Here is a 17,041-nt window from a genome sequence, read left to right as displayed (position 1 = left end):
TTTTTTTCTCTCTCTTTTTTTTTGAATCTCGCCCAAAGCCGAAGCGCAAAATGCTGCAGTGACCAAAAAAATAAAAAATAAAAATCACAAAAGTGCAGCAAACTGCAACAAGCACTGCATGACATCAATATTTCAACAATGGTAAGGAGGGGGGGGTAAAAACCAACCGCAAAAACAGGTCTGACAACTGACCTAATGTCGAAACATTAAAAATGGGTAGAGTGGATTTTAAAAACATGGAATAAAAATGCCTTTTTGCCAAAATAGAAAAGTGGAGCCAAAGGAGGCTTCAAGAGTTTCGACTGCTTGAAGCACGGCAAGAATTTTGGCTATGGAGCAAGAAAAAAAATGGGTTAAAAATGACTGTATCACATGACGAGAGACAAAAAAAACTTTTTAAAAAATGGCCTTCAAAAAAAATCTTCCACCTTTTGTTTTGCCCACTGTCCTCAATTTGTCAAGTTCTCAAAAAAAAAGAAAAAAGTGAAAAATACGATGACATTCGGTAAAAGTTTCAAAAATGACAGTTGGGACTGGAAGTTTGGAGGCCTTCTGCTGAAAATGCCATACCATGTGTTGAAATTGAGCAGCGTACGAGGTGGGGGATATAAAAAAGCCAAAAAATTGTGCTTTTTGCAAAGTGAGTTTCTTTTCTTTTAAAAAAGCATTGTCCAAAAATAGGGTTAAAAGAACTGAGTGTCGACAGTCATATTAGAAGCAGGCAGAGAGGGTAGAAGAGAAGAGGGGGGTTTGTAGATATAGGCAAGGCTGTTAGTATTTGACAGGGTAGGTTAAGAAGGGTAGACTGGAATTGCAGCTGGAGCTTTGTTTTAGCGAACACATACCATCCTCCTCTGTGCGGATGACCTGCGGCAGGCTCTCCGGTCCTGCTCCAACATCTGTATGAGCAGTGACAGTCACACGGTACTCTGTCCATTTTTCCAAGTTTTCCAAAAGGTACTGGGTGCTTTCCGGAGGGATGTTGACAATTTGACGAGTAGTCGCGTCCTCCCCTTCGGTCGCAGCGTACTGGATGGCGTATTGCGTTATGATCCCGTTTTGTAATTCGACAGGTGGTGGCCGCCAACTTACCAGGATGTTGGTGGAGCTGGGGCTATAGCACTTGACTTCCTGAGGTGGGCCCGAGGGTTCTGGTTGTCGGGTTGGATTTGGAGCAGGTTTTTTGGGGTTTGGTTTTGGTGGGTTTTGGTGAGGCCATTCATTGGGTTGGATTTTTTTTTTTTTTGGGATTTTGTGTTTTGAAAGGAGTTTCAGTTTTTTGTTTTTTTCAGGGTGATGATGGTAGAATTGACCAAACCAAGGGAAAAAAAGAAGAGGGAAATAAAATGATAAAAAAAAATGAGGCAAAAGCACAAGGACACGTGGGTAAATCAAAAACATTTTAAATCAGTGAAACGTGGAATACACAAATAAAGGCAAAACGAAAGGTAACGACAAACACAAAAGTGTACCAACTCGTGATGAATGGATGGTGGTGACTGGGAAAATTAAATGGACTGATTTACCATATGTAACCTACCTTTGTCATGAACAAAATTTTTTTTATAAAAACAAAGAAGACAAAAATCACATATTCTAATATTCTTAGATCCCGTAAATATGAAAGAAAGAAAAAAAGCTACACCTACTTCAGATGACATGTAAGTTAAACCATCTTAAAACAGACTAAGAAAAATTTGGCAAGCAGTTACCATCAATCCAAAAACATAAAGGTTGATGCTGTAACAATTTTTAAAAATAGAAAAAAATATATATTGTGTTTGTCACCAACCTTTCCGAAGCCTGTTGGTTTGTGGTAAAAGCCTGATTGTACAACAGAGAACTTCCCAAGGAGACATGACTGATTTATTACATTCTGATAACATTGGCATGCACTGTTCTTTCCAAGTTAACTACATCATTTACTACATCATCTGAGCCAAGTTAAAACTTGTGATCTTTTATACCTACCTGATCCCTGCCCTTGTCTTTCAAAGCCCTCAGATTTAGGTCAGATACACAGAAGTTTCCTCTTCTTTTTAAAAACATTCATTTATTTTTCTATAAGAAATCTAAGGCTGGTAATTCTCTGCATTTCCAATTTTTGTTTTTACCCCCTCCCCCAATTTTAACCAGCTGCATAAATCTGAGGTCTTTCGGGTGAACATGTCCCTAACTACAAAGGCAGTACTCGCTTTGAGCTTTCTATGATATTGAAACTCATGAACGCTCTTCGTTCAAATCTGAATTGAGTATTAAGGTGAGAGTTCTTGAAGAAAATGGGAAAAAAAGTTGCTTTGGTTCTCTCCGTTGTAGCCACATAGAAAGCTCAGACAGACTCCAAAACATTTCTATTCTCCTATTTTTTGGCTGACATGCAATTTCAGGAGACAAGGCTTCCTAAAGGCCAGCTATGCCCTTTCATTTAGGAGAAAAAAAAGGAGACACAGATGTGGGCATTCACATAAATAATTCAAGGCTTTATCATTCATTTACGTCTGTTTTTGCACAACAAAGGTGGAGAGCCCGCAGTTTTTTTTATAACCTCGTCTCCTGACTTTACAGGAAAGCCCCGGGTACACTGCCCATGCAACCTTTTCAAAGGGGGAGGGGGATACAGCATGGTCAGGTAGATTTTGTTACACTGATTTTCCATTTTAAGTGTTTACAGCTTTGCTATTTTCAAATGCATCAAACATTTAAAGGGGGAAAAATCTTATTTGGTTTATCTGTGCTCAGAAGGACCTTTCTGACATTTTTGTCACATCTTCGATTTTTGATTTTTTATTTTTTTTGCGGCCCACATAAAACTTTGAATGCATTTGAAAATGTGTTCCTTCCCAGATAGTTTCAACCCTGTCAGATAAGGAAGAAGACCTACGTGTCTGTGGAGTTTCTGCAGAGATTTCATTGGTGTAAGCTCCAACTCCGTGTTTACTTCGGGCAGCCAGCCGAAAAGTGTAAGTAGTGAAGGGCTTCAAGTCCTTCAGTAGGTACGTTGTTGTCGGCTCAAAGCTGACTCGTTTCTGGGAGGAAAGGGTGGCATTGTCACTTTGTGTATAAGATTCGTTAAACTACAGCAGAACAGAAGGAAAATCAAATGATAGGTTTTACTAAGACAGCTTTAATTTGAGCTATTGTCTCACTGAAGTCACAGATTTTACCAATAACAGTTATATCCATAGTTAAACCTCTGAAATAAACAATATCTTAGAAGTTTAACAGTGGAACAACTGCATATTCGTGCATTTACTTGGTAAGGATAGATCAACTATGCAGACTAATAACATGATAAGTAGGCAAATAATAATATTATTAAACACAATAATCCCAAAAATGGTTGGAACCTTATTAATGTGTTAAGGAGCATTATGGACTCTTAAGTCTTAGCAAAATAGCTTAATATTAGAAAGTAATTACCTCCTCTTTGTCATCTCTCTTTCTGTATAAAAGCTCGTATCCTGTCACTTGATTTTCTTGTCCGGTTTGCGTCTGAGCGTTCCACGACAGCAAAATGCTCGTTTCTGATTTGGCTTCTCCTTTGAAGTCGGTTGGTTGGGACGGAACTGAAATTAGAGTGAAGAGATGAATTCATTACTCGTCGTGTCTTGCACTATCCACTCTCATCCGAGTCACGCGTGCACACACACACGCCACTTGGCGGTTGAGTTATTGCGATAGTCTTCACAGGACTTTTTCGTGAGACATAAACAACGAGGCATTTGAATCGCTCCTTCTCACTTAAGATTACTGGCTAAAAATGTTTTTCACACTCAAAATTTTCATTGCGGGGTTAAGAGCAACGATACTTTTTAGCAGCCTTTTTCCGGTTTTGTATTTTCATTCATTGTCTGTTGCCGTTTTTTTTTCTTAATGATTTAAAAACAAACCCACCTCCGGTCTTTGCAATGATTTGAAGATCTGGAGAAAGAGGCCCATCACCCACTGAAGTGTAGGCTAAAATTTTGATATAGTAGGTCTTATTTGGGATGAGGCCCTGAATGGTGGCAATATTAGACCCCCGGACGATCTGCTTCTCCCAGTGGTTGGGGTGCTGGCTGGGATCCATGGTGTAGTAGACTCGGTAGCCCGTGATCTGTCCGTTGGCCTCCTCTGGCTCATCCCACTGGATGAACGCTGTGGTGGCGCTCATCATGTGACCTCGGACCTGCCTCGGTGCGGTGCTGGGTGCCTGCTCAGCAGTTTTGGCCTCAATGCTCTCGCTGGGTGGCCCTCGGCCGATGTTGTTTACCGCCACCACCCGAAACTCATAGTCGGAGTAGGGGCTGAGGCCCCCGACGCTGTACCTAGTGGTGGCTACGCCATCAATCTCTTTGTACAACTCATCCGAGTACTTGGACTTGTGCTGGATGATGTAGTAGGAAATTGGTTCAGGGTTGCCAGAGTCCCAAGCCAATGTTATGCTTGTGGCTGTGCGCTCTTCCACTACAGGAATACCAGGAGCCTTGGGCAACGCTGTGATGATAATTATAGAATGAATATTAATAAAAATGCAAAACACACAAAAGTCACATATTGGTAGAGGAATTTATTGTACATGCCGTAGAGACTTTATTTTAATTTGTTGATGGTTGACTTTTATTGATAACTTTCATTTACCAGACCGCTGCACATGAAAGTGATGAGCCACAGTGTATGTGGAGTCATAAGAGACTGTGTTGTGCGTATTCGATTAGGTGGGTGGATAGTCTTAATATTACTTTAGTTTTCCTAGTTTACAGTCGTGTAAAAAAAAAGAAGAAGAAAAAAGCGACATATCATCTAATGAGTGAGATTTAAGGCTTGTACACTCCACGTTCGGCATTTCGGAGCGATGTTGTCGTTAATCTTGGGTTTCCCAGTGTTTATCACTTTAATAATTAAACAGGTAAATTTATTACTTTAATTCCCCACACCGTGGCACATGGCAAAAAGATATCAGGGCAATAGATTGTCTTTATACACCATCTGAAGTATGCTTTTGGGGGAGCTCCTGCCAGAGGGTTATATTGTGACTAATATCTCTGTGTTGTGTCTTGGAAAAACAAAGCTGAATGTCTGTGTGCGTGGCTCTGTCCCCGGTGTGCTCGTAAACATGGCGGCACCAATCGGGGGTATCTTTCTGACACACTGCAGTGTAGATATGATTACGCACAGATAAGTACCATGTCTACACCAAAGTATACTCACTATGTTTCATTCTCTAACATGCCCCCTCCTTTCTTACAAATTGCTCGCAGAAATGGTGCGCTTTTGGCTCTGTAGCTCTCCAGCTGAGAGATAAGCACTTCACTATATTCTCAGCCTGGCATCTAATGCACCGAGGCTGGTGCCAGGGCTTGTCTAAAGCTTTAAGGAATCCTCTACAGATGACTTATCGTGGCAGTGTGAGGTAAATAAGTTTAAAGCACTGCCAGTAGTCGCTGCTCGGATAGATTACTAACAAATATTAGCTGCAAACTGGAGACATACTGTATTTTGAAGTAAATACACACTCTAAGAACTGAACTATTAATACCTTTGCCTCTAGCATTGGCATTTCTATGAAAATTACAGTCTTTAATTACAGTATTAGAAGAAGAATTAAAGGCACATGTACCTTTCACTGTTATCTGTGCCGCAGCCTCTATCACCCCGAGGGTTGACATGGCTACACATGTGTAATTGGCCGATTGCCGTACGTCCGTAAGCTCCAAGACGTTACGTCCAATGGGCATATCGTCTTCCGGCGTAAGATCCTCAGCTCCCATCATCCACTTGACATATGGCATGGGGGAGCCCACAGCTACACATGTGATATTGACACTGCCGCCAGGCATGATCTCATTGTCTGTAGGTGGAATGGAGAATCGCGGTGGCACCCGTCGCACTAAAAAAAGACAAAAAAATAGCATGAAAACCAGGCAGAATCTGGGGAAACCTTTGCAGAAAAACGGCATTCACCCCAAAAAGAAGAAAAAATTCTTTAATGAGAATATTAACAGACTCTTAAATGTTTAATAGTGTCAAATTCTCTAAGATTTCTCCATTTATGAATGTTCTCATGCGATCCGAGACTTCGATTAAGTGGCGAATGGATTAACAACAACACAAGCGCCATGCACAAAAAAACTGCATCACCATCAGTACGGATGTACAGAACTGCACAAAGTGCTGGAGAGTCGACAGCACTCCACAGTTGTGTGCAAACAAACAACTTTCAGGCTGCAAACTTCCAGCTGATGTGAGATAATGTGCCGCATCACATTCTCACATCACATGGACATGTAGGTCATACACTTAAAGGCTTCACGCGCGACAAACGGGAAAAGTGTCTCGTGTTTTTAAGGTCACTACAATGCACTGTTAACAATGCTATAAAGATGGCTAAAAAGGTAACTGACTGTGCTATACACCTCAGATAAATGTGAAATTTATTAAGGGGAGTAGTTATACTGCCGCTCAAAGCATGAATAATTACAGTTAGTGATCCTACAATTCAATCCATGCCTGGGAACGAATCAAAATCATTTATGATGCTAATTCAAGCTGTTTTCAGTATGACTATACGCCTCTCAGTACATTTTGACAGAAAGGGCTAAGAAACGTCATTCAGTTTGACAGCTGTGAAATGATGTGCCATGTTAGGGATTTATAGGAAAGGATTCAATCCTAAAAGGAGGGTAACACACTTAAAGACGGATGCATCTGCAGGGTTCGAACAATGCATTGGTGCAGCCAACTTATCGGTCAATATCAGCTATTGGCTCTTATATCGGTATCAGCATATATAATGATGTTGCATAATTTGTCCACTAGAGGGAACTCTGCAAACAATCAGCAGATTAAAGACTTATTTTAAAAATAAAAGCTTATTAAATAAAAACTACTAACAAGGAGTGATAAATAACTAGGCATAAGCAAATGTTACAGAAATCTGTCTGAAAGAAAAGTATCGGCCGATATACTGTAGGGTTAAATCATCAAATATCGGCATTGTATCTGCTTGGGATCTGGGAGGGAATATCCCCTCTCTCAATGTAATTTTACTTTTTTTCTTCACTAATACAATGAAACCTCCGAAACTAGTTTTGCAGCACATCAATAATGCATTATAATGTGCTATTCCTGCAAAAATGTGATACATTTCACTCTTACGGCAACTCTTTTTAAAAATATTGTTAGATTAAATTACTCTTAATTGTGCAGGTTTGCTCCAATAAAAGATGAATGTTAATGTGTGACGCCGGTAACACATGAATGGTATCGAGGCCTTCTGGAGGAGAGCAAGAATCAATCATGCATACAAGAACAATGTTGGCTTTAGGAGGCAACCACATGAGGGAGTCTAGGGAAAGGGGGCTGCGGGGGCAAAAGAAGCAGTAACAGGGTCAGAGGGAAGACATTGTGTCACTCGGTGTAAATGGAGAGGTTAGCCTGACACTGTTACACTGCTCTAACTGCGGCTAGCACAAGCTAAGGGAGAACAGAGAGCCACAAAAGAAGATAACATCATCTTAGCACTCAGGTTTATCCAGGGGACGTAGGCACAAAGGAAATGAGGCTGGTGCTACCAGGTGCTGTTGTACAACTTCTAGCAAGGATTTAAATAAAACGTAAAGTCAGTGTTACTGCTCATGGAATTCAAAATAGATTACTCAATAAATTATTTAGCAAACCTTGAAGAAATAAATGAAGGAATAAATCACTTCTAAAGATTATAGGAATATTTGCAGTTACACTTACGCTGAGTCTAAGCTAGTTACTTGTGCTATATTTGACTAGAACTCAGACGTGCTCTTGCAGCTGCCTGCTACTAATTCACAGAGCCCATTCTGTTGAACAGGCAGCAGCTCTCCAGACAGGAAATCTAGGGGAACTGCTTGCATTATTAAACACAACGTTTCTCTCACTCAATATTTAATTAATATCCAATTGGATCACGCTCCCCACAGACATAATATTATCCTGCTCATTTGAATATCATTACATTTGTCAAGTCTTGTGGATAACGCTCTAAATACATCATTCTTTCATGACTTCCTGCGCAGAAACATCCTCATCTGAGGAAGTGGATCATCTCTAACGGCAGGATTGTTTTTAGAGCTTGATGCCTGCCTTTGGTTCCAATTACAACAAGAGGTGGATTTCGGTTAAAGATGCTCTTATCTGTGACAGACTTCTGTTAGAGGGAAGTTTTTGTGTAGACTAAGGCTTAAACTCTTGTATGCAGAGAAACATTTGACATCCACGTGAATGGAGGTGGTTTTAGTTCTAAGCACCGATAAATGAAAGACAGCGAGCTTCCTAATGCTGTTTGTCATTTAGCTCCGTTCTTTTCTTTCTTGTTTTTAACCACCTTACCCTATTCCCCTGCTGTGCTGTTAGTTATCAGAGAAACCAAGCAGGAACACTGACAGGGTAGGAGCTGGGGGAAAGGGGTGGCTAGTCCAAACATTAACAGGTGACCATGCAAATAGACCGTCGGACAGATGCAAATATCATTCCTAAAACCCCACCTCAAGATGCAAAACATGCACCACCTATTGGACAGTCAAGCAAGGACCAGAGGCATTCTCAATGGGAACATGGACACTGAACGTACAGCAGAGAAAAATAATATTCAAAGGAGCAAAAAAAAGAAAAAAAAAAAGGCTAAAGTAATACATCAGTTTTTTTCATTTTAAACGTCTCTAAAATGTAGCTAAAAATAAATAAAATAAAAACACTTGTTTCTGTTGTGTTCAAAAAGTAAAAAACACACCAACCTTCTCGCAGCTCTGAGGGATGTGGGGAATTTGATGCAGAACAAAATGAAATAAGGAAAGGAGAAAAACAAGGGAAACACAGAGAGTAAAAAGGCCATGTTTTAGGTGTTCAGATGCTACTTGAACAATTAGAAGGACCTTCTGTTTGGAGGGCACAGGAAGCTGCTTGCACCCAAGAGCACCAATGTTACCAAGCAAAGTCTTAACCTGTCTAATTTCAATCCTCCTAAATAAGAAGAAAAAAACATATCGTCTGCTCAAGTCATGTGGTTAGCTTCAAATATAGTAAATATTAATGTAAGTTGATTATAAAAAAATACTTTGAAACTATAATTAATGAATGCTACCCATAGGACTAAAGAGCACTGTATATATATATATATATATATATATATATATATATATATATATATATATATATATATATATTAGGGGTGCAACGATATTCGTATCGATATTGAACCGTTCGATACAGTGCTTTCGGTTCGGTACGCATATGTATCGAACAATACAATTTTTTTCAATTTTTTTTTTCAATTTTTTTTTTTTCAATTTTTTTTTTTTGTGTCCCGTTTGGATCTATAGCCATCAGAATTGTTGTCTTGAGGCCAAGAAAGATGCCAAGAGGATTTATTTTAAGTGGATCATCATATTGGTCCATTTGATTGACCTTTATTATAATTATGAATTTATTTTATTTTCAGTTGCAAATGGGACAGACATGACTGTGGGATAGGACAGGGGGAAAGAATGAAAGAAAGAGGGGGAGAGAAAGAAAGAAAACCAAAGGGGAGAAAAAAAAAAGAACAATACAAAATTTGTAATTTATTTTATCAACTTTCCTTCTGACGATGCTGTCTGTGTTGAGCGCTCAGTGAATCTGCATTTGACTACTCCGCCTAGGCTCGAGAGTGCAGCCTAGGCGGAGTAGTCGAACGCAGATTCACTGAGCACTCAACACAGACAGGATGGTCAGAAGGAAGAGCGCAGGGCAAGCTAGCGAGACAGAAGTGGACCTCCCCACCCTCATTCAGATCTGGCGTTTGGAATTATTTTGGTTTTCATGTGACGTATGACCCTGAAGGTAAGCGAGTCATGGACTAAAGTAAAACAGTATGTTGGATGTGCCATGCAATGCTCAATTACATGGGTGGGAGCTAGTGTGTTAGCGCAGTTAGCTCGTTAACGTGTTGGCCGTCTAGCCCCTCTGTATAGGGTAGCTCGTTAACGGAGATTTGCCGTGTTGTGGCGTTAAGGTTATTTCAACGAGATTAACCTGAAAGCACTAGTGGGAACACAACGAATATGACTGCACATTTACACCGACATCATCCTAGTGCAAAGACAAAAACAACAAGCATGCATGCTACTAACTTTAGCCGAGTCATTTAGACAGCTGTTAGCACAGGATTCTCCTTATGGAGACCTGATATGTTTAATATGCTGCTGAGAATATAGCCCAGAAGAAGCGGATAGTATAGCTTTTATTTTGGAAAGAGACATTTCTCTGTAATAAACTCTCTTTTCCAAAGATGAGTGATTCCTCAATCAGATACAGGGCTCGCAATATCGCTAGCCCGACGTCCTGGGGCTATCTCTGCCCTGCCTGTCGGGCTATTGTAGGAAGGAAAAATATATGTCAATGCTTTTGCATTCTTTCAGAAATGTAGCTGGGTAATTATGTCATTGGGTGAGCCACTGTCAATATGTGACATATTGAAATCGTGTTTGAATTTGCGCTTGTTTTTTTGCTTTCACTTTGCAATCGCGCGAACTGTGTATAGAGAGCGACAGCACTGATCTGTGAGTGATGATAATTTGTGCACCAATTCCTCTGACATCGTCTTATTAATTGTTAGCTTACTATGCAAACATGACAAGTGAAATCTCCCGCAGCTTAAACATGTGAGAGGTTGATCGCGCAGAGAATCGCTGAGCTTATGTGAGTGCGGCAGGATATATATTTCACTACGATGACCTGGATGATTGAGAACCTTCACAGACAGATATATATTTTAGTTCTGCTGAGCCAAATAAGACAGGTCAGGGTGAAGAAGTGACAGCCAAAGAAAAACTTACCACAAAACGGAGAAGTTATGACAAATCAGACTATAAGGCAAAAAGAAAGTGCAGCTTTATGGTTTCATGGACAAAAGAATTTCTGTGGCTGCAATATGACGAGCTAAAAAACAACACGCACAAGGGTTAGGGTTAAATTTAAAAACTGTACTTTTGTGTTAAAATATATATTTATAATTTTAATAAATGACAAATTAAAAAGGCATGAACATTTTTTTTTGTATCGAAAAAATATCAAACCGTGACACCAAAGTATCGAACTGAACCGAACCGTGAATTTTGTGTATCGTTGCACCCCTAATATATATATATATATATATATATATATATGGAAAGTTTCTAGATTACTGGAGCAAAAACAGTGGGTTTTGTATATAAAAGGAAAAAAAGCTTTGCATACTAAGTGCAATAAGAAGTAAGTAAGAAGACCAATGAGCTTTATATTTCAGAGGCTGTGCAGCTGTGACTGTTTTCTTTTGTCAGCTAATTTCATCTTTATTGCAGGATAACAAAATTCACAACTGTTACATAATGAAATATTATATTCCAGTTTAAACTCTCGAATTTGGTGGTTTAACATATTCATCGTCAGCAGCAAAGGTAATGGGATTAAAGGTGTCCTTCCATTGTTGACCAGTGGGTAGAAAAAGGAGCTGTTTACTGCTGGGAAAAAAAAAGTCAGGGCTGATGGAGGGGAGGGAGGACATCCGCCTCCAACAGTTAGGTTTCAAAAGCAATTAGTAGATAAAAACAGCAAGCAGTGTTAGATTCAGGATAATCGAGAGAAAAGGGCCAGAAACATGTAAAAGAGCACTTTAGGTTCAAATCAGTGCAGGTAAGTCAAGTGCAAAAACAAAAAGACCAAACCAATACCAAAACCTAAACTTAACAAATCAAGCATACTTACAATAGAGTCACACGATGTGGCCCCTGCAGACTTTATTGGCTAATTTTAAAAATTCCTCTTGAATCGTAAAGAGAAAGTTAATGTAATGTTTGACAGAAGCATGCTGGTGGTGCTTAACGCGCGCTTCCTACCTCTGACATATAGGTTTGCTGGGGCAGAGTAGCGGGTTCCATCGTTGTTGGTCGCCACGCATTCATACTTCCCCTGGTCAGACTCTTCGCTCTGCTCTATCTGGAGGGCTCCTGGTTGGGAATAGCAAACGGGGTAGCAAAGTATATTTGGTTAAAGCTATGTCGTCAGCATCAAGTTCACAAGCAAAAAAGAACCAAACAAAAAAAACAAACAAAAAAGCAACGGGCTCGTTTGACCTCATGGAGGTCAACGTCAGCACCCTTCACTTCTAGATTTCTTTGTCCTTCTAAGCATCAGTAGATCAGTGAAATGAACCTTATAATTGATCGATATCCAATTAAATGTATGAATAAAATGTTTATAAACTATATAAATTATATTCGATCATTTATTGTCACAGCCTGATCCACTGGCTGAGGGGAAATCGAGACTGTGCAATCGCACTGTAAGTGAGGCAAAACACTGCGATGCAAATAGTTTCCTTCAAGAAGCCTAAAGTAGCAACACGAGAAAAGAAAGGAAAAAAAAACACATCGTCAACCAAATCCAAAGGGAAAAAAAAAGAAAAATAACACCAAACTCAGTCGCTAATATATTTACCCTCCTAATCATCTCTTAAAAAAAAAAAGAAGAGAAGCTTTTTTACCTATAGGCTCTAACAAGACACTCATCCTAACGCCAATGGAAAAAAAAATGTCACTTTGAAAAATAGGGGCAAGCCCGTCAATGTACAACATATCACTGGACTGGTCAATATGGGGATGAGTGATACTACTTCAGGGAAACATGGATCAAACAAAAGAGGTTTACAGTATAAGAAAGCAGCATAACAAGGGAAGACAATTGAACAAAAGAATTTTAGGTATGAACTTTAGCATATTCAATCACAAATCAGGTGTATTATTCTGCCTGCAGAATAATTTGGGACTTCATTTAAGTGAAGTGACTTTTCAAAAAAAATGCAGCTCGTACCAAAAAATTGAAAAATGCTGCTGAGACATCTGGAAAAAATGTAATTGAACGTATTATGCAAGGCAAAAGCACCATATAACCCTCTGTAACAAAAGTTTTGACATGCAAATCTTAGCGAAGAAATGTATGTCGACACAACTTACAACCTTCTGACAACCCTTAGCTGAAAAATAAAATGCAATTGTATTAGAAGACAAAATTCAAAATACCGGCCTGAGCCGACAAGAAGGTAACCAGCCACTGCTTTAGCTTGTGAAAGCTACAAAAGACACCCATAAAAATCCACCAATGGGATCAGCAGTGTGGTGTCACATGACCCAGGGAAAAATGGCTTTATGCATCAACAACTCTCCGGCTCCATGTCACACGGCAAAAATGAGCCAATCGGGTCCTCGCCAGACTCTACTTGTTTGCCTTCCCAAACCCTGAAGAAAAAAAGTCAAAAAGTAAAATAGTCTCCAAACCCAAGAAAAGTAAGAAAAATAGGTGAAAGAGAAAAAAAGCACCGTAGAAACTTTATCAAAAAAGTGGTTGTTTGGGCTTTTTTGTAGAGGTACAGGAGAGGAAAGCAAATAGAAGAAATGGAAAAAAAATAGTTTGCAAAGATAGAAAGAATTCTTTGGGAGAAAAAAGCAGAGGAGAGGCAATGTTGTCGTCAGCATGCCTGCGTGATTCCACAGCATCTGTGCATATTTTTAGTGCTGAACAAGAACAGCTAAGGGGGAAAAATGCTTGGTTGTTTTAGTTGGACAAAAAGAGGGACACATGATTCGCTATGGCCAAAAAGAAAACAAAAATGAAACGTAAAAAAATAGAGTTCAAAAAAATAATTGTCATTGGATATGCTTATTCGAGCCAGGGCAAGCATATCGCAACTGAGCTAAACGGGCTCTTAAAACGAGAACATAAAGAGTAAATAAAGCGTAGACAGAAAAATGAAATACGAACGTAGTCAACGAAACAGGACAAATAAGAAGGAAGGTCCATATGAATGAAATGGGATTCGGTCTTGGTAAACAGGACAGAAATGGAGGTGATTCAAGTGAATGGATGGATTGACAGCAAGAATGAATTTGTATTATTTTCATTCTGTGAACGTCAGTTCAGCACTCTTACCTCTTATTGGTGTACCACCTGGGTGGATAATATGAATGCAAATAAGATTAGAAAGAAGAAGCATTAGTACGTGTAGATAGAGGCTGGGGGCTTTGGAAGAAGAATCAAATTAGATTTAACAGGGTACGTAAATAAAGGTACTACAGGAAAAGAGAAAGGAGAGAGAAAGAGAATAAGAACTTTTTTTTCTGTACTCTACTGGCAAAGAAAGACAGGATTCATCATAGAAAAATCACTGGTCAGAGAGACACATTGGTGTACCACGGGGAGGTGCCATTTTGGAAGTGGCAATGGCTTCTGAAGACCATCTACTGAAGGGAAAGACTTTCAGGACTTTGTGGTGTGTAAGATTGAGAGCAGAGATACTTAAAGAAAAAAAAGTGTGATCCCTTTGCTTGACCTGAGCTAAGAAGAGCTGGTCACCTCTCTAAAGGTTCTTTAAATTTCCATGCCTAAGATGTGCTGGTGTTAAAAGATTAAGTGAGTAAGCGGTGGGTCAGTAAGTGAGTTACAAACATGTGAGGACAGATCATTATCCAGGTCAGTATATGACAATGCTAAGCTAAACTTTGGATAACCGCCAGATTGGGTGACGCTACAGCTGGTAGTGACAGGACACCGTGGGGTGAGGGGAGAGTGTATGTGCCTCTAGTAGTAGCCCTGAGACTAAACTATCTGTTAGTAAAATGCATGCCATGCATTTTAATAGTTGTTGGAACATGAAAATTAGTGGAGGTGATGTGCGCTTTAGAGCTAAGCACTTACCAAAGGATTCTGTAGATTTAAAAATATAGAGAGAAGAAAGACAGCATAAGAATATGATTATATTCTTTAGGTAAGTTTAGTTAACAAGGTTTTGTTAATGCTTTATAAACTCTGAGTTGCACGTTAGCAAAAAGGATTAATGCTACACAGTTCTGTTGAAAACAAGTAGGCAAAGAGGTAAGGTTAACACGATGATTTAACAAAGAACAGCTGTGAAATCTGTGAAGACAGGGGGTCAAACACACAAGACTTAAAATTTAAGTAGTTAGGTTAATGCGCTGATATTAGCTGCTAAATAAAGTTGCAGGCTATATGTATGTATAAGTTCTATATTGCGATATTAAAATCAAACTTGAATAAATATATATATATATAATGAGTATATTGGGGTGTGTCACAGGCAAAAAAAGCAAAGCTGGCATCTAAACATTAAAGCAAGGACTGCTAAAGTCAATGAATCAAGGGGCTGAGGGGAGAGGGAAAAGCTTTACGAAGTTTTACGCACTACTGTGGCTGAATAGTCTCCAAAATTAAATGTATTTCTTAAACGTAAAAGGCCTTAAAAACAGCAAATATCTACCCCAAATTAGTTTAAGATACCTTTTGGAAAGTAAAATTTAGACAAAAGTACATTCATTTGATTTTTTGGGGGGAGGGAGCGTGTTTTCCTGTTTTAAAAGTATGCGCACTCCGTTGCAGATTCTGAATGAAGCCGAATGTTGAATATTAATTGTTAAAAGAAAAGACATAAGAACATGAAGAAAATGGTTCTAAAAAATTCTGCACCAATGCAGTGGAAAGGAAATCAACAGAAAACAGCAAAAGAATTCATTGTAAAAAAGTCACAGCAGTGAGCAATGAGGGCAGAAGTTGGGGCAGAAGCCAGCAAACACAGAGGGAGGGGGAACAATCCCAACAGCCCATGACAACACTGGAAGACAAAGGGAGACACACAAACGGACACAACACACCAGGGTGTACAGAAAGTAGAGGACAGGAAATAGTAGAAACAATGCCATTACCTACAAAATTAAAAGCCAAATGAGAAGTTAAATTATGGGAGGAAGAAGTGGATGAAAGAACAGAGGATACAATAGGGGGAGCAGATCAGATAGAAGAAAACAAGAAAGAAGACTTCCCTGTCCGGTAATTAGATTTTCAGCAGAGGAAACCTACCTGATCTGAGCTGTTTAATGCGCCCATTGTTGTTGCTGGTGTTGACAGGGAGGAAGTCTTTGAACCAAGAGATATCTGGGTCTGGGTTGCCGCTGGCAGCACAGAGCATGGTGGCAGTGCGTGTTCGCTCCACAACTTTCAACTGTGGGCCCATGTCTATGGTGGGGAAACCAGGGGGCAGCTGGTCCTCTGCAAATAGGTTATACAGACATTGTGGCATATATCAGAACTGAGCATAGCATCAAACCTTGTGCTAGGGAGGGGGAAGAGATAATTGGAAAATAAAAGAAGAAAAAAATCTTTACCATTTAAAGAAATAGCTTGTATATATAGCAGCATTTTTGAATGACAAATACGATACAATAAGCTAAAGCTAGCAGCTAGTTAGCTTAGCGTAAAAGTTAACAGGCAGCTACTGTAAATAAACCTTGGTTTAAGGAAATAAATGAAGAAAAAGGAAAGAATTTTATAATAGGTAGCTTGGGGTAAATTAAAAATAGGAATCAATTATATGTTTTGAGTCTTTATGCTAAGCTAATTTAAGCTAGGTTAAATGACTCCTGAGAGTAATAGATATGAGAGCGATAATAATGTAATCCATCCACAGCATATAAATGCCACTCTTTCTTTTCCTGGGGGAAAGGATGGGGCTTCGGTGGCTACACGTGCAGCAGAGCTTCGATGTCCTTTGGTGATGGCAGGTGGATTTGCCGTGTTGTAAAAGCTGTCTTGTTCCCGCGCACGTCTCAACTTTCTGATTGAACAAGGGCGAGCAACATCTTGCTGCCGTTTGAGAAGTGAAAGAAAATAACTCACGCTGCACTTTTGCCCCAACCATGTTCTTTGAGCAAAACAAAGAAAATCAAAGCCCAGAGCAGTTTTGTCTGAAGCTCACAGCTCTCAACAGGAAGTATTTTCACTTTGAAGCAAGTGATGATCTCTGAGAGGCTGCAGACTCAAACACTGTCTACACCACAAGATCCCCCATATGCAAAATATCTGCCACTCTTCAACGTTGGCTAAGTCTTAACCTGCAAAACAAGACCTGCTTGCTGCCAATGAGGTTTATGTACATCTTTAAGCTTTGCTTTCCCTGCTGCGATATTGCTAACTAGTGTCTTCTGTTGCTTTCGTAAACGGCACCTTT

The 17,041-nt window shown here is 39.5% G+C and overlaps 1 protein-coding gene across 1 annotated transcript in view; it reads right to left on the bottom strand.

Annotated features, from left to right (window-relative positions):
• ptprda (protein tyrosine phosphatase receptor type Da) overlaps window positions 1-17,041 on the bottom strand; it is a 418,772-nt gene that overhangs the window by 34,996 nt on the left and 366,735 nt on the right. The window contains exons 13-20 of the mRNA XM_085349629.1: window positions 15,895-16,083; window positions 13,954-13,971; window positions 11,865-11,975; window positions 5,600-5,869; window positions 3,895-4,476; window positions 3,421-3,566; window positions 2,882-3,026; window positions 846-1,151 (exon numbers count right to left, since the gene is read on the bottom strand). Coding sequence (XP_085205755.1) covers window positions 846-1,151; window positions 2,882-3,026; window positions 3,421-3,566; window positions 3,895-4,476; window positions 5,600-5,869; window positions 11,865-11,975; window positions 13,954-13,971; window positions 15,895-16,083 — 1,767 coding nt within the window. The remainder of the gene's footprint in view (window positions 1-845; window positions 1,152-2,881; window positions 3,027-3,420; window positions 3,567-3,894; window positions 4,477-5,599; window positions 5,870-11,864; window positions 11,976-13,953; window positions 13,972-15,894; window positions 16,084-17,041) is intronic.

The sequence above is a fragment of the Diplotaxodon limnothrissa genome, linkage group LG3 (genome assembly GCF_057381915.1).
Source record: "Diplotaxodon limnothrissa isolate DT_005_m linkage group LG3, D_limnothrissa_male_GT1.1, whole genome shotgun sequence".
Lineage (NCBI taxonomy): Eukaryota > Metazoa > Chordata > Actinopteri > Cichliformes > Cichlidae > Diplotaxodon > Diplotaxodon limnothrissa.
This window is presented reverse-complemented; position numbering and strand designations above follow the sequence as displayed.